At 38.0% G+C, this 26,244-nt stretch overlaps 2 protein-coding genes across 2 annotated transcripts in view; one reads left to right on the top strand and one right to left on the bottom strand.

Moving 5' to 3' along the window:
- Positions 1-25,961, top strand: part of LOC105211077 (transmembrane channel-like protein) — a 57,477-nt gene extending 31,516 nt beyond the window's left edge. The window contains exons 5-19 of the mRNA XM_011182349.3: positions 408-535; positions 3,195-3,299; positions 6,843-7,031; positions 7,241-7,371; positions 7,556-7,666; positions 13,466-13,560; positions 13,734-13,830; positions 13,985-14,077; positions 14,268-14,423; positions 15,747-17,361; positions 22,848-22,952; positions 23,022-23,203; positions 23,274-23,450; positions 23,525-23,847; positions 23,906-25,961. Of these exons, the coding sequence (XP_011180651.3) occupies positions 408-535; positions 3,195-3,299; positions 6,843-7,031; positions 7,241-7,371; positions 7,556-7,666; positions 13,466-13,560; positions 13,734-13,830; positions 13,985-14,077; positions 14,268-14,423; positions 15,747-17,361; positions 22,848-22,952; positions 23,022-23,203; positions 23,274-23,450; positions 23,525-23,847; positions 23,906-25,695 (5,297 nt within the window). The 3' untranslated portion in view covers positions 25,696-25,961. The remainder of the gene's footprint in view (positions 1-407; positions 536-3,194; positions 3,300-6,842; positions 7,032-7,240; positions 7,372-7,555; positions 7,667-13,465; positions 13,561-13,733; positions 13,831-13,984; positions 14,078-14,267; positions 14,424-15,746; positions 17,362-22,847; positions 22,953-23,021; positions 23,204-23,273; positions 23,451-23,524; positions 23,848-23,905) is intronic.
- LOC128921571 (uncharacterized) overlaps positions 1-26,244 on the bottom strand; it is a 163,703-nt gene that overhangs the window by 123,438 nt on the left and 14,021 nt on the right. The window lies entirely within an intron of this gene.

Here is a 26,244-nt window from a genome sequence, read left to right as displayed (position 1 = left end):
CACCCTATACATAAGGTCTAGTAATCCGTAAAAAAAGTCCGATTATTTTCTATTTTCTTTTTCTTCAATCTTTTTCCTCTCATATATGGCATACAAATGAACTTACTTATAACTATATATCATAAATGTTCATACATATATTACTCCTATGTTTCCATACATAATCCAAATATGAACTCATACACATCTCAATACAGTATGTCTACAATTCCATATTACCATTTTTTACGTACTTATTTTCCTTTTTCTCTGCGACTTCTTCACAAAACAAAACGCAACAAATGATGAAAACATAAAAACACAAATACCAACAACAACGACAACGACAACAAATGTGGGCAACACACAAAACCGTAAAAACAACAAACAAAAACAAAATCACATAAAAACCGCAAAAAACCTCACAGATGAAGGCACAAATCAGGAGTCAACACAAGAGCAAATCTTCGAAAATATTCGCTTGCACAAAGAGGTTATACAATCGGTGAAATTACAGCCATGGCCGATGAGGAAAAAACTGAAATTAGTACGACAGGTGAGTGATTAAGTACAGAAACATGAGCATATACATATGAGCATACATAGAGTGTGGCTTGTGCTCGCGCAGTCACTCAACAGCTGCAATCTGTGAGCCGAAAAGTGTTGCTAATGGAAAAACGTTTTGCGAATGGGAATAAAAAGCATACGAATAAATACAAAGAAATGGATTAGGAGAGCAAATGTGAAGGTAACAACTTGAGATGTAAGAAAAAGTCAAAAAGATTTACTTATGTTTGTTGAGGTTTGAAATTTACGCATTCGTAGTTTGTTTCATTCTTAAAGAATTCTTTTTTGAATTTCACAAATATTTTTTAATCGTTGTGCTGCTTTGTTGAGATCACAGTAAATTATTTGAATCTGAATTTTTCGATTTTTTATGATTAAAACTCTACCAAAATTTGAGTCGAACATAGATTCGGCGTCGTTGGTTACTACCTTACCCAATGGTAGTTTAAACATACTCAGTCCAAAATCCTCGAATCGATAACGACATCTGGACCCCAATGTAAGATCTATAAAACTTCAGTATCTTAATTCTTGGGTATATTTCCGAAAACCTTAGCACCTACCCTAAGTTAAGCAGTTCGTTTCCAAACTAGTGTCATCCGTTCTTCTATATAAGAGCTAAACGATTGATTATATTCAAGTTAACTATATTATATCGAGTTGGGCATTGGTATGGTACGCAAACCAGTAAATGATGAATAAGTATGAAGTAGATTCCTATGTTTCGACTACTGGATGAACTAATGAAATTGTAATATATTTTCTTATCTTTCGTTAGAAATGTCTATAAACATTTTCTGAAATATGGAAATATAGTCAGAGATATATATTTTAGGATAACTTTAGAATCATCTTCAAATCATTCAAGCAGAGGAACTTTAAGAAGCTTTCATGATGAACTAATGAAATTGGAATTTATTTCAAGAGAAGTTGTATTTACTTATGACTCATGAGATATGTCTCTAAAGATTTTCTGAAACATGGAAATGTAACCATAGATAGTTTAGGAGACCGTTAGAATTGTATTCAAATCATGCTCCTATAGGCGCTTGAAAAAGCTTTCATGATAAACTACTTAAATTAGAAAATGTCCTTCGAGGACTTTCTAAAATGTAGAAAAGTAGCCATATATTCAGGTTTTAAGATACCGTTAGCCGTGCATTCAAACCATGAAAACCTGTGACGTCGAATACCGATTAAATCATGGAAAACAACGAGTTAGACCGGCATGTGGCACCTCGTGACAACGTCCAGGAGATGGGAGTTAGTCACCAAACCATTTTAAACCATCTGCAGAAGGCTGGATACACAAAAAAGCTCGATGTTTGGGTGCCACATGATTTGACCTTCTGGACCGAATCAACTCCTGCGATATGCTGCTGAAACGGAACGAACTCGACCCATTTTTGAAGCGGATGGTGACTGGCAACGAAAAACGGATCTCATATAACAATATCAAGCGAAAATAGTCATGGTCGAAGGCCGGTAAATCGTCCCAAACAGTGGTCGAACCGGGATTGACGACCAGGAAGGTTTTGCAGTGCTCTGCTTTGGTGGGATTGGAAGGGCATCATCCACTATGAGCTGCTCCCATATGGCGAGAGGCTTAATTCTACCATCTACTGCGAACAACTGGACCGCTTGAAGCAGGCGATCGACCAGAAGCGTCCAGAATTGGCCAAAAAGAAGGGTGTAGAGTTCCACCAGGACAACGCCAGACCACACACTTCGTTGATGGCTCGTCAGAAGCTACGGGAGCTCGGGGAGGGAGGTTTTATCGCATCCACCATATAGCCCGGGCATATCACCAAGTGATTACCACCTGTTCCTGTTCACGGCGAACGCCCTTGGTAATGTAAAGTTGAACTCAAAAGAGGCTTGTGAAAAGTGGTTGTCCAAGTTCCTCGCAAATAAGGAGGGGGGTTTCTACGAGGGGGGTATTATGAAGTTGCCGTCTAGATGGAAACAGATTATCGAACGAAACGGCGCATATTTGAACTAAATCCGATAACACTGTAACAATTTTTATAAAGCATTGAATAAAGAGCAAAAGAGCGGAAGGGAGATATTTGCCAACCTAATATTTATGAAACTTGATTGGCGACATCAATAACTACTTATTAGTTATGTAGTAAAAAGTTGGAAAACATTAGATTGGGTCAGATTGTGGGGATCGAAAAATGTAGACCAAAATTTCAATGGAAAATACTATATTTGATAATCGGTGACTATAGAGGATCGGGAAAATTTCTTATATATTGTATATAGAGGATATGTTTCTGCGAACAATGTCGAAAAATTAAAAATAGATAGCGGCTTAACTTTAATGAGAAAGTCTTCTTTTTCGATCAGTTGGTAATGCATAACTGATTTTGGAGATTAATATTTTGACTAAGCGTTAAGTTAAGTTAAAAATGCATTAACCTGCCACACAACGTCAACATGAAGTTAACAAGTTGCGCCCTCACAGAACGCCAGCTCACTTCCGGCTCAAATGATTAACGGTTACTTTAGTATTCCACAAACAAATAATTTGAAGCAGCAAACAAACACTTTAACTTTTCACTTTTCCACTTTTTTTCCATTTTCATATACGCCATGACTCGCAAACGAAACCACATCGAATGGCAATTGGTGGCACATTAAAGGCCAAGACATATGTGGCACGTCACGAGGGAGCGCTGCAGGAGCGATTCGCCATGTCGCGCAGCACGAAAGATTTGTGGGCGCGTTTTAAAATTTTAATGGCAGCGGTAAGTGTTTTTCAACCCACTACAGACACCCAAGCACACCGATATAAATATTATTATTGCACACACACACACAAACATATACACTGTGAACACATCCGGCACTTTGGTTGGCGGCAGCCTCAATGGAATCTGAAGTTATACCAGTTATGCCACATTTTGCGCACTTTTATTATGTTTTCGCTTTTGATTTATCTGCTTTAACATTTGCAGCCGCTAATCTTTATCTAAGCATGCTTGTTAGCATATGCAACAGTGTGTGTGTGTGTGTGTCTGAGCGCCTGTATGCCTGTAGTGAATTTGAATATCCGGCAACTTTGTTGGCAATTTGATTTGATAGCGTGTGCACCAGACGACAGCAATGTAAAGTGCTCGCACTAACACTTTGAGCATGTCACGTGCCACATGTGGCACGTTGCGGTTAAACCGCGTCACTTGCCACCTGCGACGGAAATTTTGACTGACTCTGAACTCTTTGCTATTGTCACAATGTAGCAATTTGCCTCAAGCTGCTACACTTTCGTGCACAATATTAAAATTTTGTTGAAGACACACACCCCAGAATATTTACTCTGTTCTATAAGCCTTTAAATATTAAAACATGCAAGCAAGCATACTCTATAACATCAACCAATCCACCTTTTCGCATTTACACCCTTGTCGTTAGCCTGACATTGCTGACACTCACTTCCGTGCGGCAGCGAACGCGTTGCAACTTGCACGCATACTTGTGGCAACAACTTTGGCCACAAAAGCGCTTAAACTTTTTCAAGTCATCATAAATGCAGTGAAGTTGGCACGACATGACCGGCGACTGACGTTGCATGCTTCACGGCATTGACAACAAGTGCAACACAAATGAAAGCGAATGCGGAGCGCATAATACTTTACTTATATTACAGTTGTGGACGTTATAATAGGAACACGTGAATAAATTTTCAATACTCAAAACTGCAAATCTGGCAAAATTGCTTGGGGAATCCGTGTATTATACAGAGGCACGTGTCTAGAGAGGCTTAAAAGAAAACCACACAAATCTACGAAATAGATCAAAAAATAGTATTATCCAGTTACTAGATATTCTTCTGTACTTACTGCCTATAGATATATTCTGTAAATAACAGGCGGCGAAATCGGCACTTGGACTGAGAGAATCTTCACTACTGCAAAACTGCAATAGGGGATATTCTAGTATACTCGCCAAGTTCCCATTTCTACCAAATATGACGGATTTTCGTAATCCTATAGGTTATCCTATAGATTATGAATCTAAACTCGGAAATACACATATCATTCCAATTTCACGATACACCTGCAATGGGTCCCAGGACACAGTGACATTCCTGTAAACTTTTTGGCAGATGAACTAGCCAGATTGGGCACCACACTGTAGTTGGAGGAAAATAATCGCAACTATTGGGCACGGTTTTCTCGATGATGTGGGCGAAGCTTCTTATGCCAAATTGCGAGAACTCTTTCACTTTATCAAGACCACAGGGTGGTTCAAAGATGACTCGATGGATGGCGACGTATGACAGTCACTTAACTTCTGACAGTTTGGCGCCAATTGGTTATTCCAAGTGAAGCCAGGTCCCTCTCCACCTGGTCCTTCCATAGGAGTGGAGGTCTCCCTCTTCCTCGGCTTCCACCAGCAGGTACTGCATCGAACAACATGACCTAGCCAGCGTAGCCGCGGTCTTTTTATTCGCTGAACTATGTCAATGTCGTCGTATAACTCGTACAGCTCATCGTTCCATCGTCTGCGGTATTCGCCGTTGCCAATTCTTAAGGGACCATAAATCTTCCGCAAAACCTTTCTCTCGAAAACTCCTAGTGCCGTCTCATCGGATGTTGACATCGTCCACGCTTCTGCACCGTAAAGAAGGACGGGAATGATGAGTGACTTGTAGAGTTTGGTTTTTGTTCGTCGAGAGAGGACTTTACTTTTCAATTGCCTACTTATTATTATGAAACAGCATGCATGAAAAATGACGCATGAGAAAGCTGTCGACATAATGTGTGCCATGATTCGGGACAGAAAATGCAACTCTGGGACACGCAATTCGAAAAAGTTTCTATTTATATCATTTTGTGACCAATGATGAAACATGGATTAACTGGTACACACCGGAGACTCCAAAAAACTGTCTATATAATGGACTCCGCAGATGGTTAGAACTATAATATCGGACTGACAGGTTATCCACATAGATTTCCAGGAGAAGGCAAAACTCTCACAGAACTCGGCATATGCATATGCCATCGAATTGCAAAAGAAAGGGTAAATTTGGTGGTGAATAAAATGCATCTTCATCGTTTTAAGCACTGCTGCATTCGGGGTTTTCGACTACCGTAATGAAAGGATAATGTCAGTACTTCATCCAGTAATAGACATATCGATACTGCCGGCTCCGATGAGACAAAAATTAAAGAACAAAAAGATACCATTCCTCCTTGAATTCTGAGAGAAAATTGTCAATATAAAACGAAATTGAAATATCAAAAATCAGCCACAGAGATCTCTATATGGAGATCATTATTTGCAGGTTTGCTCGGTTGATTGTGAGCTCAGGACCATACATTTTATGAAAATCCTTTACACACCCATTGAAAGTTATGTCCAAGATGATCCTATTTTAGTGGGTTCCTCACTTTTCAGGTCGTCTATTATTTTGTCTTTCATACAACCACTCAAATGCAACTGCCATCACCACTTCCATTTCCATGCTCTCCACTGTGCGCCTGCACCCTTGCTTATTTACATAAGTACACACACCTGTTTACAACAACAAAAAATAAATAAATACGACGTGACAGCAGTTTGTGGACGTTATATTGCGGTCCGCTGGGAGAATGGTAGCAACACAACCATTTGCGGTTTAGCCACAACAACAACAACAGCAAGTGCAGCACTTTAATTTGCACCGCAAAATTTTAACGGTAGTTAATGGCAACTGTTTTTATTATTTTCTCGGTTGTTTTTATTGTTGTTTTTTTTTTTAATACATTGCTTGTTGTTGTTGTACGTTGATTTGTGTTGACAAACCATCTTTAACGCTGTGATTGCTTTGGAGCGCCCTGCTTTGCGCTGGCAAATTGAAAGTGAGGTTAAGCGGTTTCCTCCACGTTCCCTTCCGACGATGTCAATCAACGTCATTGCTACTTGCGCCATAAGCAAGCAGACTTTCCATTGGCATACTCGTCAATAAATTTAATGTGTGTGAGAGCGTAGTAGAACGCCAGGTGTAACTTGTGCTGGGTGATTTTTAATATTTTTCGCTACTTAACGCGCTGCCATGCTGTTACAAAACGGTAAATAAAAATTACTGTAGCACGTGTGTTTTAAGTACATTAATATGTGTTAAACGAAAAGTGGTTTCATTTATGTTTCGCACACACACAAATAAAAAATGGTAATACTCTACACACACACACACATATTTTCCTTTTTTTTTCCAATTTTTTTCCTTCAAATAATTTCCAATTATTTATCACTCGCATTTCATCTCACATTTAACGCTCTCGCTCTCCCACTTGGCGCCTCAGCGTTGGCTGCATTGGAAGCGCGAAACCGTTAGTTTTCTCACTGTACTGATCCCCTGGGAATTACGCATCAAGGAGATTGAGTCGCATTTCGGCTCCGGCGTCGCATCACATTTCACCTTCCTGCGCTGGCTGATGTGGGTGAACACCATGATGGCCATACCGTTGGTGGCGTTCGTCATCGGGCCTGAGGTGAGTGCGACACGCTGAATAATTTCAATCATTTCGTCAATGTCAAATTTTCACATCATCACGGCGTCGGATAAACTTATACTTATTATACACCCACATACCGACTCACTTATCATCATTCACTCACTCATCATCCTCATCATCGTCATCGTCATCTTCAACTTCTGCTCGTTGCCACCATTTATCAACGTGCAAATTTGCTTTTACAGTATTTCGCAACAAAAAAGGACGAATGGGATCCACGCAAACGTATGACGGAGGATGAGTATAAAGTCGCTGGCAATTTCTTTACATTTTGGGAATTCGAAGGTTACATCAAGTATTCGCCGATGTTTTATGGGTAAATATGATGGAAATGCAAAAATAACCACTTATTTATTTACAAATCTACAACTGTATTTATACTCAATGTATACGAGTATATGTATATATGTATGTATGTTTGTATATGTGATCCTTAAGTCGTTTATTAAGCTGTTTCACTTAATCAAATTTATCTTCATTTGTTCTGTATCCCTTCGCAGTTATTACTCGAATTTTTCCGGTGCGAAAACCTTGGGTTACAATTTGCCTATGGCTTACTTTCTAACGGCAGTTGTTGTTTATATCTACAGTTTTGTGGCCACCTTGAGGAAGTAAGTAAATCAAATGTGAAGTGTGTTTAAATTATTTATGAATTTGATGAAAGGTTTGGATTTGTATGGTTTAGAGATTTCTTCAAGCTTTAATTCCATAATATTTTAGCAAATTATTGTTAAAAATAAAACAAAAGTTTATTACTGTTTATTTGTTACTAAAAATATCCAACTAAATCATAATTAACTTAAAGATTGTTTCATTTTATTCCTTAGAAAGAAAGTTAATTTTCGTAATATTAGTTCACATACAATTTTTTCCACGATACCATCATCTAATATTAATTTTATAAGAAAACAAGAAAAAATAATCAGTTTTAATAAAACTTTTTGCCATAAAATAACACAAAAATATAAATAGCGCCACCTAGCGTTAGCTATTTTTTTGCACAAGTGGTCATGGCAAGGTATTTCCCCTTCCCAAAAACTTTAATACACAAAAACGTTTCAGAATGATCCATTAGTTTATTTTCTTATATCAATCACGGTCACTGCACTTCATTAGGCATAGATAAATCGAAATCGATCTAGTATAACAGACTGAAAGCCTTTTCACACAGGAGTTAATTGATAAATTAACCGGCCTCTGTTCGATTAAAATGCTGATTAAGATCGATTTACCATACATAATAAAAATTTGCATTCACTTTTAATTGGATTTTAATTTACTTGAATATCAAATGCAACTCTGCGACAAAGACGTACGATATACGCTCTTTGTCTGCGATTGGCTGAATTTTTTCATAAAAAAAGCTGCAGTAGATGTCGCTGCTAAAAATATTAATCAGCTGATTAAACTGACCAATTTCTCATAAAAAGCAAAAACATATAACAGCTGATCGGTTATCGAGTAGCCGGCAGCATAAGCGGCAAAAAAAAGGTTTCTCGATTTAAATTTAAATTTATCAATTTATTTGGCTGTCTAAAAACGCTATAATTGAATTTTAAACGACAGTTTATCGGTCATTGAGTAGCCGGCAGTGTAAGGGGCAGTAGTTTCTCAAACAAATTTTAATTGATCAATTAATTTGGCTGTATGAAATATAAATTTGTCTCTTGTAGCCGAAATTTCAAAGCGTCGGTCGATGTTTCCTTTAAACAACCCATTACTAAATCGAACATTGAGATTTTTCCTTCTTTCTTTCAACCAATCAAGCGAGTAAATTTCTCTATTCTATTATTTGGAGTCTAAATAATTCGACACCGAGATCATTTTAAAAATCAGCTAGCGTAATTTTTAGCAGCTATTGATCGTCTCAGACAAGCTCTCAACGAATGGAACAACCATTTCAGTATTGAAATAATATAATAATAGTATTGTAAAAATATAATAATTCATTGCATTAAGAAAGAGCTCATATAAATCATTACTAAGAACAAACCTTAAAAAGCTGATCATACTATCCAATGAATTTTTTTGTACTGAAATTCAACATGAGTTAAGGGGCTATACCAGTGTAAACCATGAAAAATCAGGCGATTTTTGTGATTTTTTTTTTTAAGAAAGTACTCGATCGAACGTTTCGAAATTTTTTGGACATAATGAGGTATATTTTAATATTAGCAATATTTTAAGTTTTTTTTGTACAAAAATATTGAAAAATAACGGAGTTATGTGCTGTCTTGGGAGGTACCAAAACAAAAAAGTTCCTCAACTGCTGACATGATTCCGCCGAATGAGTAGCTGAAACAAAAAAAAAATCAAAAAGGATAAAAAAGCTGAAGGTATTTCCTATATAATGACCTATAATTTTTTGAAAAAATATCCAAAATGGCGTAGTTCTGAAAAAAATTTAGTTTTTTTTTAGGTATAAATATGGTAGTTTTTTAATGCCAAATTGACAATTGTCAACAAATCAAAAAGTTATTGAAGTCGATCGGTCAATTTCTCGTTGAGTTATGATGACAGCAGTTTTGAGAAATGTCGTTTCGAGAAAAAACGCATTTAAAGTTTCGACTATGACGGCTATTTGTTAGCGAGCGGTCGCTCTTTAGAACGCTGTCATTCAAAAACTGTTCAAGATACGACCTTACCGCTTTCACAGGATATTTTTGAGTGTATAAACTATGGAATAAGCAAAAAATAAAAAATAAATCGATTTTTTGAAAATGTCAAACTGGTATAGCCCCTTAAACATTTGCAATTTGAAAGTGTACATTTTATATTCTAAATATATTTTTAGTAATTCGAGATTAACCATAGCTCAGGAAGAGCAATATGTATCTGATCATCATTTCTGAATTGTACGACAAAAATCCTGAAATAATACTGTACTTCACTCGGGATCCAATCCAAAATAGGGATATAATCTAAATTTTATTCTTAATTTAATGGTGTCTAAAATATTTTCCTCAAGCTTATAAAATAGTTGATAGATGAGGCTTCTTTGATAAAATACAAATTTTTTATTTCGAAAAATACTGGACACCTCATAGCATCTATCATATAAGCTCGGATGAAAAATTGTATTCGCCATTAAATTAAGAGGAATATGTAGATTTTTTTCATATTTTGGATTTTTTAGTAACTATATTCAGTAATTAATAATTATTCTTTTGAAAACACTTTTTTTCGAACTTCGAAACCAAATATTTCGACTTTGGAGGCTAACTTCGAAAATCGGTGAATGCAACTTTTTTCACTTATGTCTCAATCTCCCGGAAAAAATCAGTTTGGACCAATACGCAGAAAAAAAGTAAATTTTGCCCTATAGTGTATTCATATGACAACAACCATTAAACAAGCATTCTCTCATAATTAATATTGAACGCTGAAAATCAGTGGATGTCAATTAAGGCAACTAATTAAATTATTAAACACTTTTCGACACTAGCAAGGACAATGAATGACGTCTTTATTGTAATCCGCGCATGTTGCCTCTGACCATATACCCATAGGGATTAGAGCAATTATTTATGACTTGTGGACAAAAGTTTTAGATTTCCAGCCAGTAACATACACTTATACATAAGCGTATAGGCGGCCATGAAACAAAAACGTTGGGAAAAATTTATTATCAGAATTTAATAGGCACGCGCGCGACATTAACGAGCGCACAAGACTGTACATTTAATATTCTTCTTCTTCTTCAGATACAGCTATGCTGGTATATAAAGAGATATATATTAATTTGTAAGCAAATTATTTGTAAGAGGTTTCACCTACATTCGTACGTGTTTGAGTATTGGCTCTAATGGGCGTTAACCTTGCGATTCAACAAGAAATTCGCCGCGCATTAACACAAATATGTCGTCGGGAATTATGTTTATTTCGCAATTTAACAACGACACTAGGCACACACACAGTTTTTTTATTCACCCTACTAACAAGTAGCGCCCAGCATCCCAGTCGCATATTTACGATTTACACATAAATTGACGCAATTTCAACACCTCCCATCCCCCTCTCCGGCTGCTGCGTGTGTGTGTTTGTGCTACGTGTTCAGCATGCAGCCACCGCGACGTTATTGAGCAGAGCTCGCTTTTATTGCCACTTTGGCACGAAAAATTATATTTATTAAGCATTTTTGCTGCACATACTCGTACGTGTGCTGCTTAGCTTTCTATGCCCGATTGTGCGTTGTACACTGTATGTGAGCGCTGCTTACACAAATATGCTGTTTGCTGGCCAGCTAATATATTTTATGATTTCTCTTTAGTTTATATTTATTGTTATCTCTTGCTTTGTAGTGGCGCACAGCAAATGCAATTGACTTGAGAAGTTAACACCACGGCGTATGAGTAACCTATGACAATTACTCTTGTGTTTATTGAGTGGCAATCGATTGGTTTAAGAGTGGATATTAGAACAAAAAATTAAATATATACGTACAAATATGAGTTATATAATATATTTAATATGCTTTAAGCAAAAGACTACTGCTCAGTTCGTTCCATCTTCAATTTCAATAAGAATTAGTTTTTAGTTGGTAATACTTTTAACATTTTTATTATTAAAGGCTAAGTTCAGGTGTAACTGAATATTTGATACTCTCACAATTTATTTATTTAACATCTGCTTGATTAAAACGCTAATTATGATCGATTTACCATACAAAATAAAGATCCACATTAATTTTTAATCGTCTTGAAAATGAAATGCAACTCTGCGACAAAGACCGTTTTTGTAATTAAATATACGTTCTTTGTCTGTCCAGTTGTTATTCACGCTACTCGACGGTAGACGTCGCTGCTAAAAATAGCAATCAGCTGATGAAACTTATCAACTTCTTATGAAAAGCAAATACAAAAATGTCAAACAGCTGCTCGGTTACCTAGTAGCCGGCAGTGTGAAGGGCAGAAACTGGTTTCTCAATTAAAACTTTAATTGATCAATTAATTTGGCTGTGTGAAAAGGCTATAAGATATCTTATTTATTAACCGATATATCGTATACGATATGAAGACCACTGGAATATGAAAATCCATATATTAGACAAACAGGAGCTAGGAGAAGTAATGACCCGATTTGAACCAATCTTGATACCATTAGATGAAAAATATTCCCTCTATATTTCTTTAAAATATGTAAGAGACTTACCGATGTTTTCGGTAAAATATTGGTCACAAGCACTGAGGTCCTCATGTACGATATATATGGGGCCTTGAAAATAACTGAACCGATGTAAATTTTTAGACAAGCAAATTCCACACCTGTAATGTAGTATTAATGCAATGTAAAAGGAATAACCCTTTTTATTGGTTCTTGATATATGTATTATAAAGTGAATGAATCAATTAAATTTAAAAGTTATATGGCAAATAGGCGGGATTGTGAACCGATTTTACTCATCTTCAATATATAACTCAGGATATGAAGAAAATATTATTATTATTATTTAAAAATTAGTCAAGTTGTTGCTGAGATATGATTTTTGGCCCATTAATGCAAGTTGACACGCCCATTGCCCATTTTTATACGCGTATATACCACAAATATAGGTGGGATCTTAAAGTCGTTCTGCCAACTGAGAGTCTGAAATATGAAGAAGTTGTGAGAATGCCTGCTGTCCGGCGACCCAACAATCTCCTACGGCCTAAACCAATTCACCGGCGGCGGATATCGATATGATGGTGTTTAAAAACATTAGTTCATCCTTTAATATTTTAATAAAGAATCCAAGAACAGCATAAAACAACCCTACCGATATATTAAAGTTATCGATACAGCTCAACTCAATTACCACAGAAGATCTAACGGTCATTCTTAGTGTTCAAGTAGTGTGTTTCTACGAAAAGCAGTGACTTCCAGATACTTTTCCAAATGTGGGAGAACATAGTAAGCCTTTCAACGATCTCTGACCTTTATGAGTATAGTTCTTCGAGGCCAAATTATATGCTTCAAAACCCTATAGCCATTTCGCAAAGTCAAATTAATTTAATACATTAAGATTATAATTGAGAAGTTTTTACCTTTCCTACTGCCGGTTACTCGATTAGCGATCTGCATTCCAGTTTCAAATCGATTTGAACTCGATTAAACAAATTAATGTAGATTTTTATTTCGTATGGTAAATCGATCTCAATCAGCGCTTTAATAGAGTAAATGCCAGTTAATTGATCAATTAACTCCTGTGCGAAAAGGATATTCATTACTTATCACGTAATCTGTACCTGTGTTGTACCAAAAAATTTCACTTTTTGTATCGAAAGTGGTTATAACTGATTTATGAAGAACAATTCTAGATCCTGTTTGTATAATAGATAGTTGATGGGTTAAGTTATATTAGAGATAATTACTGCTATACTATAAATTGTTTCAAAATTAAAATATTTATAAAAAATATTTTATATTCGCAGAATGGCCGAAAACTCTCGAAACTCTAAACTCTCACTCAAAGATGATGAATGCACTTTCACTTGGAAACTTTTCACCGGTTGGGATTTCATGATTGGTGAGCGCAATAAAGAGTTGATGGAGCACATTTTACGCTTATTTTAATTAATATTTTAAAAAATGTATACAAAAGATACCAACAACTGCTCCAGCAATTTATTTTTTACAACATCAGTCCTCTGTATTAACGCAAATATTCCACTGACTTCCCTTCATTTATTCATATTTCAGGCCACGCCGAAACGGCACACAACCGAATCGCCTCGGTGGTGGTGGGCTTCAAGGAGGTTTTGCTCGAGGAAGCCGAAAAGAAGAAGGATAATCGCAAGTGAGCCTTAAACTTAATTAATTAGTTGTTGTCAGCAGCGCGAGTGTGCGCTTTCATTTTTAATTTCAACATTTGCTTTAATCTTCGTCATTTCTTCTTTGTCTTCTTCTTCTCCTTTCTCTTCTTTCGACTCACTTTCGCTTTCGCTGCGCAGTTGGCGCATTATAATGCAGCGTATTTTGGTGAATGTCGTTGTGATGGGCCTATTGGCTGCCTCCGCGTGGACGGTCGTCACATTGGTTAATAGGTGAGTACCGTTATATGTTGCAGATTTTCAGCGAGGCATTGATTTTACATCTTTTGTGACTTTTGTATGCATCACGCGTGCGATTTTTTATTACAAATTGAATTTTTCAATATATAGCACTTTGTCGGCGACGTTGACGGCTTTCGCATTGATTTTTCTCTTCTTTCATTATTTTTTCGTTCTCACTCAGCTCGGAGCAATTGGCGCGTACTGGCAATTTACTGTTTCGCAATGCGGTTAACATCACCATCACGCTGTTGGCGTTCTTTATGCCCATGATATTCGACGCGTTGGGATTATTCGAGAATTGGCATCCGCGACAGCAGTTGCGCTTGCAATTGGCACGGTAGGCTAACGGTTATTTTTTTTTTGTTTTTGCATTTAAAGCACATTGCATGGAAGATATTAAGGCACTACGTGATTTTTGGAATATTAAAATTTTTTGGGGGAACTATGTGTGTAGACATTTTAGGTTATATCGAATCTCAGAAATCCTATTCAAAGAGTCGAAGCTTCTTAGTAGAAAAGTTTAGCTCAATATGATTTGAAATATTTAGTTCTAAGTAAAAGGTCTAGCGCCGATACCTAACTCCTAGGAGTACTTAAAAAAATTTAATTCTGCTTTAATGCCTTCGGTAAGTCGACTGGAATATTCAGGCATTTTAAATGAGACTTATTCTAGGTAGTTTGTTGATCCACTCGTTTCTTCAAAGTCCTTTCTACCTCTCCGTATATTAAAATATCTCTGTCTTTCGAAAAAAAAAATACGTTTTATTAAATCCTTAACTCTCATCTTGACTGGATTAAAAGCTAAGCGAGATTTAAAAAGTAGTTTTGGGGAAAAATCCTTTCGACATAGTTCTCACTCGAATAAACATCTGTATTCACTCCGACTATGGGCACAAAGGTTTAGGAAAGGGTTAGAGATTAGTTGAACAGTACCCAAATAAAGGCTAGATATAACTACGATTCGGATACCAAAATAATATCCACATAAATTACATAGTATTTTTCAATATAGTACTGATCTTCTGATACCCTCTCTTACAGTAACTCTTATACCCAATATATACATATTTTACCGAATGGTTTCAAGGGAATATTGTCAACTTATCACTAAGAAGACTGTCCATCTCCTTACAAAGTTAGCTAATGCTGGTAACGGAATACCTCAGGTCTTACAGCAAGGCCTAAGGATTCCTTTTTTAGTAAAATAAAAATAGAGTTCTTCTTCAGAAACTTCCAATCGGCCGAATAAAAAACATACCCAGCATTGAGCCGATTTGATCAGAATTTCTGCTCTTCCACGGCTTCCAAACGTTCCAAACAATATTTCAAAATTTACCGTGTTGTTCAATGTTGCTTAGTTGGGACTCACTTGGTAGCACAATGAGATAATGGCTTAAGGATCGGACGTTCATGCGACCCAGTACAACGGTTCCGAAACATCTGACAGCGAATCTATCCACTAAACTTTCAGGAAAAATATTTTTCAATTTGTAGTCCTTACTTTCGGTCTATTGAAAGTTTGGATGGTTCTCTTGTAGTCTGAAGGGAATAAACTGAATTTTTTCAGCTTAGTATCATTCTTTTAAACTATAATCTAAACTATCACCAACTTTCTAATCACAATTTCACCCGCTAATGATTTCCTCCTTCACATCCACAGCATTATGATACTCAACATGCTCAACTTGTATTCGCTGATGTTCTCCTTCATCTACAACATCGACAGCAAGGAGGAACCCTTGCAGATACTCAAGGAGCGTTTCGACAGCTCAACCTATGCAATTAGAAATTTAACAATTGTGATGGATGGCTATAGAAACAACAGCACAAATACCACAGCTGTAGCCATGGCGCTGGCACATCTCAACATGAGTACCAGCAGTCTGGTGACCACGACCACAGCGGCCACAACAACACTTTACGGCTTGGTTACACGGTTGCGATGCCGTAATATAACAATGAAATGCTCAAAACCAACACGTCTAAACAATCGGAATTTCACAACAACAACAATATCGACAACATTAATGCTACTCAATCTAAGCGCATCAACGATGTTGCCACACATCACCACCACGGAGTCAGGCACAACGCCGGTGTGGACGACACTGCCCACCACAATGCCAACTGTCACAACAGATATCGATACAACAACGATAACACCGCAGCAGCAGCAACAACAACAAGCATGGAACACAACACAATTCAATGCGGTGACCACAGCAGCAACAACAATAACAACAGCGTCACCTACAACACAAGCCACCGACGCAACATCGACCACAATAACGGATTATACGGAGAGCACAACACAAACCGAAACTACAGATTCATCCACATTGCCACTGTCCACGTCGACAACAACAACGGCGCCGGGTAGTGACAGTTTCTTTGACTACATGGATTACTTCGTTGGTATGCCGCTCGAGCTTAGCGATTCCCAAGAAGAGGCGAGTGCAACAGAGACAACGCCCGGCAGCTTGAGCGGCACGACCGATAATGTGCGCCGTCCGAGAAATGGCAAGAATCTACGTGCCTTGCAACGCAAGCCTCGACAAGCTTTACTGTCCGCTTTGTACGAGACAACACAGCGCACGCCGCCGGGCCGTTACAGTCGTCAGTTGAATGAAGGACGCCGGCAAAGCGATCGAGGTAACGACGGGTACACCGACAGCAGTGTTCCAACTACCGCCGTAGATGAAAGTACAACAGCAGCTCAATTGCAGCAACAACCACAAGTGGATACCGCATCACAGGCGCCACAAAATGAGTCCTTACCAACACTGCATGTCAACACGAAACTATTGGGTGAAGTGCTGGCTTACTTCACCAGCTCGACGTCGACCGTTGAGCCGCCGACTACAAAGTTGCCACCTACAACAACGACTGTTACGAAACCTACGACTACCACAGCTGCCACACCGCCCACAACGACAACGGAGTCTATCGACAGCACTACCGCATTTTTCGTAGACGAAGATGATATTCTCGACGAATCCGCGACCATCAATTATGATCCTAACGAACTCGATGAAGATAATTTCGAGACGTGTGTGCGCACCTTCTGTGATCCTTATCCAGAAGAAGAGGTTACCATCTCCGATTTGGATGCAACTGCTACACCGACAACACCGTTCATGACACCGATGGAGATTTTCGAAATGAGAATGTTTGAAGTAAAGGAAGATATACGAGAGGTGCAACGAAATTTGACTAGCATGTGCTGGGAGACGTCACTGGGACAAGAGCTGGCAAAGGTTGTCGTTTCGGATGGGGTAAGTCTACCAAGATTGAAAACATACAGCTTCTGACTGAGGTCTCACATAAGATCATATAAATTGGCATATAAAAGCCCGTGTAATTTATATTTTTTGAAAGTTGCTTTTCAAAATTGAAGGGGAGCTCCACTGACTTTTCAAGTTTTATAAACAAAAGTAATGGGTTTCAGAAGCTTAAATAAGTCATTGGAATGGACGAGCGACATAGAAATGAAACCGACAAGCGGAGCAATAAGAAAAAGTATTTTTAATTCACACTCACTAAGGTTCAGCAATTCTCAACATGTTTATGAAATAACTTACAAACAAGAAGTTTCGGGTCTTATTGTCCATTATCTTTAGTATATATTCTTCTAAATAATGCCACTTAAATGAACTTAACTTATGCTTCTCCCATTTAAAAGACTAACACTCAACCCCAGCATAAGTATTAAAGACCAGCAACCGTCCACTGTTTCACAAGTTCCAAATGCTTTAAATGCAGATAAATAAAACGCTGTGAATGGGAAATTATCCAATCAACTTTCAAATTGCTATCAAAACTTTGACGTAAAAGCTATTCAACTTCTGGCATTAGCATACGCCAACTACTGTCACTCCAGCAAACACACAAAAAGCTTCAGGGCACTTTTGCACTTCAAACTCTGTCGAAGTAGCATGTAAGTTCGTTGCACACCCTTTCGGCAGCGCACAAATCAAAAGTCAATCTTTAAATGAAATTTGAAATTATTTTCATCATTGTCAGTCGCTTTTCACGTTTTTCACGAGCTTTTCAAGTTTTGATGGCCGGCGTAAAGTTTGGTTGAGTGCATGATTTTGTCGTTCAGCGTGTTGGGGTGAGTTGCGTTCTCATTTACCGAATTCATTTGCATTTTCAATTTTAGTGGAAGAACTTGTCATGTGTTTCTTGAAGAATAGTTAGTGCTACGAAATTATTATTTACTCATACTTAGCAATAGTTAGGTAGGTTTCTTTATTCCTCATCAGAGAAAGAGTTCTTTCATACGGGTCAAGTTGTCTAGCCAACAAACCTAGAGGGTTCCCATAAAGTTTATACAACTCAATCTTGCAGAGTGAATGACGCAACGAGCGACTTTATTTAGGGCTATGGTTTGCTACATGGTTCTCTAAGACTGTTAAAACCTATTCAGAGCTTTAACGGTACAGTTTAATTTTCACACATTGTTCTATAACTAGACCCTTATTTATGTTTGAAGCAAATGATTCATTAATTTCTAACGGTTTTCCCACAGAAGACCTATCCACCGAGGAATTGGGTTTAAAAATGTCTATCGGAGATATATTTTGAAAAGGTTGTCATCGGTTAAACAATTTCAAAAAATATATAAATAATAAAGAAAATCTTAAATGTTAAACATCTTAAAATGGCTTACAGTTGAAGTGGAAGGATTTGAAGAGGGTTTCTACCTCTTTCATATAATTTCTTATTAAAAACTTAATTATTATTTAACTTATTGGATTGGTATTAAGCTAAAGAGTCTGAAGAATGGTAGCCCTCTAAACAATTTTAAATGATTGCCACCTGTTTCAATTTTCATTCAAATTATAGAATTGAAATATTGAAACAAATCTATTGAAACTATATACCAAAATAAGAATATTGTGAAAACTCACAGATAATAAGTAAGGAATAGTGTCACCGAACATTTTATACTCTCGCAATTTCATTACTTTAATTTAAACAATTTGACTCACATATATGGTATAAAGTCCATTGGCAGTTTGAAAATCCTAATATTAGCTCTATGGTAGCTAGGAGAAGTTATAACCCGATTTCACTCATTTTTGGCACGGAGACATATTTTTGGAAGAAACATATTTCCTCAAAATTTTTTCATAATATCTGAGACTCTTAACTATAATTTCGGTAAAAAATTACTGAGTTCCTCATATTCGATGTATAGGGTCTTGAAAACTTATGGACCGATTTCGACGATTTTTAGAAAGGTGATGACACCCTTTAAATACAGTATTTTAGCAAAGTTCTGTTCCGATATCTTCACTAGTGCTAACTTTATTTATTGTAAAGTAAACTATTCAGACCGACTTCAGAGTTCTAGAAAGTTTCCTTGATATAGCTTTAGTAGTTTGCGAGATATGTACAAAAAACTTAGTAGTAGTAGTATAGTGCGATCCTTTATTACTTCAATAGCTTTATAGCGTGGCTGTGGTCCGATTACGCCCATCTTCGAACTTAACCTTATAATGGTGCCAAGTAATGCGTCTTCCAAATGTCATCAAGATATCTCAATTTATTTTCAATTTACAGCTTGCACGGACGGACGGACAGACAGATATCCGAAGTTGAACATTACTCGTCACCCTGATCATTTTGATATATATAATCGTATATCTAATTAATTTAGTTTTAGGACTTACAACCAACCGTTATGTGAACAAAACTATAATACAACTTTGTTGCGAGAGTCTAAAAATGGTTTTGAAAAAAAAGTTGCCAGCTGTTTAATTTCTTTTAGAATTAAATTGTTAGCAATAAAGTTTAAGGAAGACTTCTCTTAGAGACTTTTTAGAATCGGGTTGCCACAAATTAGATGATTTAAAAAATTCAGCCAACTGACTCGTGTCAGAGACACGAAAAATTGAGAATTTTCAGTATATTTTTTTTGTTATTAAATCTTGTTATTTTGCAAAAGTAATAATAGTGTATATTGACGTTGAGCAACACCAAAAGCTCCGTCAGGATCGGGAAGGACCTCTCCGAGCCGTTCGATACCAAACGAGGTTTCAGACAAGGTGACACACTATCGTGCGACTTCTTTAACCTGATGCTGGAAAAAATTATAAGAGCTGCAGAGCTAAACAGAGAAGGTACAATCTTCCACAGCTCCTGGCGTACGCCGATGATATTGATATCATCGGAAGCAACAACCGCGCCGTTTGTTCTGCTTTTTCCCGCATGGATAAGGAGGCGAAGCGAATGGGTCGGAGGTGAATGAGGACAAGACGAAATATCTCCTGTCATCAAGCAAATAGTCGGCGCATTCGCGTCTTGGCTCCCACGTCACTGTTGACAGTCATAACTTCGAAGTAGCAGATAATTTCGTATACCTGGGAACCAGTATCAACAACACCAACAATGTCAGCCTCGAAATCCAGCGCAGAATCACTCTTGCCAACAGGTGCTACTTTGGACTGAGTATCCAATTGAACAGTAAAGTCCTCTCTCGACGAACCAAAATCAACCTCTACAAGTCGCTTATCATTCCCGTCCTGCGCAAGATTTATGGTCCTGAGTACATTGGCAACGGCGAATACCGCAGACGATGGAACGATGAGCTGTACGAGTTATACGACGACATTGACATAGTTCAGCGAATAAAAAGACAGCGGCTACGCTGGCTAGGTCATGTTGTCCGAATGGACGAAAACACTCCAGCCCTGAAAGTGTTCGATGCAGTACCCGCCGGAGGAAGCCGAGGAAGGGGAAGGCCTCCACTCCGTTGGAGGGACCAGGTGGAGAGCGACCTGGTTACACTTGGGATCTCCAACTGGCGCCGAACTGCGAAGGAGAGAGAGAGGTGGCGCACTATCATCGATTCGGCTATAACCGGCTAAACGGTTGCAACGCCAATCACATACATACAGACAATAATATGGCATTATTACACAATAGTAATAAAATAGTTTTTTTTTTCAAAAATTATCACAATGGCAGCCTCTGGAAATTTAGATTTTCGGAAAAAATTTATTGGTCTTAAAAATCGAAATTTTTGAAAGAAAAAAATCTTCGATCAGGCCCAGTATTGTTATTAATTTTAAAAGCTGTATAAATTTCATCAAAATCTGCTCAAAGGATTTCGAGTTACAGTTGTCACCAATTCAAAAAATATAGTTTTGAGAAAAACGCATTTAAAGTTTCACACTAGCATTTTGGAGTGCCCGAGCGCTCTTGGTCGAATAACTTGAAAAATAATTATCGGATCAACAAAAAAAAAGTACAAAACAAATTGATTTTTTGAAAATCCTGACTACACTTAACCCATCAATATTACGCTTCTTACCGGTTAATAAGTTATCTACAACTAGTTTTATCCACTGTGGGGTATATTCACTGCATGAATATTCGTCTATACATATGTATATGTATGTAAGCATTTCTGTGTATTTACATATGGTTTGTGCGTAACTCCACATTGGTGTAAAGTAAATATGTTCGTAGTTAATACTTTACAAAAACACCCGACGAGCTCTCTCGAGTGTACTCATGCCAGTGTGTACACTTGTGCGCGTTTGAGTGCATATCAAGGATTGCAGCTTTTGCGCATAATTAGCTACTTAACTTTTGCTTTCGTACGCTGATAATGAGGTGAAACTAAGTTGAGAGCTTGTTAAAAAAGTGTTACAGCGTTTTTTTTTTTGCACAGACGCCAATTTGTACGAATACGTGTATGAATAAATCAAATGTGGTAGTAAACCTTATGGGATAATGTATGTTAATGGGTTGTTGGTTATTTTATTCGACGCATGTGGGGCTGGGCGAAGTTTTGGAACGGTTTCATTAACTTGTGGCACGATGTTGGTGAGTTCCATTAATATGCCTCATTTATTGTTGGATACAATTCAATGGAGTATGAGAAATGGCTGCACTTTGCATAAGTTGGGGTATATAGTTTTGAACCGAATTAAGATATACATACATATACAATATAATCTAAGTTTTACTTCGTAATATTAGTGGTCATTGAACTTTGTCGGGACAACTCAGTCGAGAGAACTCAAGGTTTGGTTAACTAACCAAATTTTGTAACCAACCGAAAAAAAATTCATTCTTCAGAACTCTTTTCTTCACCTTATAATGCCGAAAAAGTCTCAATGAGAATGATATCTGCATATCAAATAGATATTTGTGATAATGTTCGACCTCAAGAACCTCCTGAACTTTTACAGCCATAACTCTGGAGAGCCGACCAACTATTCCATGGATAGAATTTCTCAAAATAATGCAATCTAAGACTAAACAACATATGTATACTCAGAGTTATAATATCCCAAATCAATCCATCTTGGAATCATGTCAATTTATTGCTGAACATAAAAATATTATTGAAACAAAATCTATTCTTTCGGGGTTCTTGAATGTCACCAAATGATAACAATTCATCTATCGAGGAAGGACGTTTCAGCCGAACCATATAGTTGGCTTCCCAATTTTTTCCCGGAATTTAGAAAAAAAAATTTCATTCCTTCTACGTTAAGTCATTACTAAGCTCATTTAGAAGACCCTGATTGTCTTGAAACAGACATTTCTCACTGATTCTTCATAATTTTGGTAATGAATGCGATAAATTTTGGACTTCGTCGCGTAGCAGCAAAGATCCTCAAATTGTCTTACTTTGTTTAGTTTTATACCAAGGGACGATTTCCCTTTTAGGGATCAACTTAAGCTCTGACATTTTTCCATATTTACTTAATTAAGTTTTCTTGCTTTGACCCTCTCATAGCTCCTCTCACTCTTCGCTCCACTCTGCGTGGACTTTTTACGCGCTCTTTTTGTACGGTATCTCAACAAACATTGGTGTTGGGACATGGAGAAGACATTTCCACAGGTAAGTTTAATGATCCAAACCCAGTTTCATTTTATTATATATACCCTCTCTTCCAACTGAAACTAACAGTACGGTGACTTCAAAATCGCCGAGAATATTCTGAATCTGATCATCAACCAGGGGCAAGTGTGGATGGGCATATTCTTTTCACCCGGTTTGGTGGTAGTGAGTCTCGTTAAATTAATGATATTGATGTATTTCCGTTCGTGGATCGTGTTGACGTGCAATGTGCCACACGAGGTGGTCTTCAAGTAAGTGATAAAACAAATAATTTAGACATGGCTTCATACTCAAAGCGAACTCTTATTCATTTCACCACAGAGCATCCAAGTCGAATAATTTCTATCTGGCACTACTGCTAACAATGCTCTTTCTCTGCGTGCTGCCGGTGAGTTATGCGATTGTCTGGTTGCGTCCCTCATGGCATTGCGGTCCATTCTCCGCCTACAATCGTATCTCAGATTTTGTTACCAGTGCGACACAGGAGGCGCTACCAATGTGAGTTGTGTCTCAAGTATTATTAGTTTGTATAGATGATAAATAATTAATATATGAAATCTCTAAATATCCAGCCAATTGCATAGACCACTTGGCTATTTGACTTCAGCCAGCACTGTGATACCACTGCTGCTTCTGCTGATACTCATTATCTATTATCTGGTCTCATTGACGGGCGCACTGCGTGAGTCCAATCAGGACCTCAGAACACAACTGCAAAAGGAACGTGAGGAGGAACGTAAGAAAATCTTTAAGGTACCCGAAGCGAAACCCACCGAGAATAGCGCAGCAGCGCTGACCAGCAGATGGCGCAAGGTGCTGGAGGCTTCTTCGCCGGTCACACCAACACCACCGCCGGATTTCGAAAGTGAAGAGTACAAAAATAAGGCGAGAAAAGGTAAGCGCTTGTAAGATGATAGAAGGTTTCTAGAGATTTCACTTTTGTCTTGCGACAGAATTGATTTCACGCATCATGAAGGAGGCGCTACGCAAGGGATCTGCCACATCAGATGACGATTCCATTAATCGACAAGGACGAGACGATGATGATACGGACACGGAACACCATGACTCACTGCCACACGATGAAGATGGAAGAGATAAAAATCTGGGTTTATCAAAACTACAACAAATAAGACGTACGCGAAAACCGTCGCTGGTGGACATCGTACAAATTGCTAAGAGTGAACGTGAGCGCGAACAGCGTGCCTCATTGTCCGTGAAGGAAAGAAGTAAAAGTGAGAAGCATACAAGGAAAGATAGAGAAAGGGATAGAAGTAGAGATAAAGAGAAGGAGACAGAAAAAGAAAGGATGAGAGAAACGGAACAAGTTGAAGATGAAAAGAAAGAAAATGAGTTGGAAAGTAAGAAGGATAATGATAAGAAGAAGGATGTCATTAAAGGTGAGGAAGAGAAGAAAGAGCTTGAAAAAGACGAAGACGAAGACAGAACCAAAGAAAAAGTGAATGGAAATAGAAAAAGCAAACATTTGAAGAGAGATAAAAATAGAAGTGAGCCAAATGAGAAGCTCTATACAGAAGACGAAGAATATTGTAAATCTGAAACTTTGCCAAAAACGAAGAAGGACCAAACCAAAAATTTCGATGCCTCGAAGCAAAATATAGATACCGATAATGATCCCGATACAAATACACGTGTAGTAAATGAACGCCGTCAAAGTTTGCTGCGTAAGAAGCGAGAAGACGACCAACCGGCCACAAGATCAACCACACCTTTACCCGACAAAACAGAAACTCAAACAACAAAATCAGAGACAACCGCACCACCGCATGAAGCAGAAAAGAAAAGTAATTTCGTGATTGTAGATGAGAAGACGCCGGCAGCTAGTGAAAAAGATCAGCCACCTGCCAAACATCGTACTTTCAGTGTACGCGGCGGTACATTTAAATTTCGACGTCCCAAGCCCAAACCACTCGAAACAGCAACCGAGGCGGAGGTCTTTAAGTTCGATGAGAAATCTCTTGAGAATACAAATAACGGGAAGACTGCTGAGCCACCCCGCAGCGCTTCACCGCCAGCGTCACACAGAACAAACGATGGGCTCATAACGCCTACATTTGTCAATCCCGAGAAGCTCTTGAACCTATCACGTCAAGGACGTAAGAAAATCGGCACACTCTTCGCGCTTGTACGCGACACGGTAAACACCAAATGGAATGAGGATGAGCAATCACCGAGCAGCAGTGGCGGTCCGACAACACCACAACCACAATTCCCTGCAACACCAGAGGTAGCCAGCAAAAGCAACGACGAGGTCATTGCCATTGAGATACCACCGTCGCCTGAGGTCGTGGAACCCGCAGACAAATCAACTTTTCCCACAACAATTCCCGAAATTGCAATTATACCGAAAGACTTAGCGCCCCGTTATCCACGCACTGCATCGGATATTAATTTGAGCGATATCGAAGCACTAGATAAACCTGGTCCCATATATCAACCACCGATGCAGCGTCGCAAACCCATTGAGCGTGCGCAAGCCCAACGTCAAGACTCACAAACTTCCGTTTGGTCCGATAATATACCGACCATCACCATCAGCACCACCGGCAGTGATGAATGCATTGCACAGGTGGAGCCAGAGAAGAAGCTTACTACACCCGTTATACCAGTTGCCGCCGTCGCGCCGCTCAAAGAGAGCGTAGTAATGACAGTTACGAAATCCGCGCCGCCAACTCCGGATCCCAAAGTGAAAATCATTAAGATCGACATCGAAGATAAATAATTTGCGGATTTTAACTGAGGTTCTATTGTAGCGGCGGAGAAAGTGCCTTCTTGAACTCTAAATGTTTACTGACATTTCTCGTCAACTATTTCTGATTTATTGAAATTTAGGCGCAACTAACGCACCATGTCCGTAATTATATGACAGTCTACTGTATTTACTTGCATTTGATATAAATACTAAAGTACTAGAAGAGTTCAAATAAAATTTAAAAATAGAACACATGACATACATTAAGACGGAGACAATTGTAGTGCTGGAATACACAAAATAAATAGCTCTTGCAAAAAAATTTAAACCATTCTTTCATTAACTGATTTGGAAGGCTGTTTGCTATAATATTAGGAACCTCACTGATTTTTTCAACTAAATAAGGCAGTTAGTACCACTTCACCATTGTTCTATGAGAACTGATAAAGCTCTATACATCATTCAATTAGCCCTAGTTACAAGGAATTTGATCATTAAGAACAGCTCCTCAACTTGCTAATGAATGCAGTTTAATCCCAAAGCATCTGTTCCTATAATCTTATTATTAAATCAGTCGGT

This window comes from Zeugodacus cucurbitae, chromosome 4, assembly GCF_028554725.1.
Source record: "Zeugodacus cucurbitae isolate PBARC_wt_2022May chromosome 4, idZeuCucr1.2, whole genome shotgun sequence".
Taxonomy (NCBI): Eukaryota; Metazoa; Arthropoda; class Insecta; order Diptera; family Tephritidae; genus Zeugodacus; species Zeugodacus cucurbitae.
This window is presented reverse-complemented; position numbering and strand designations above follow the sequence as displayed.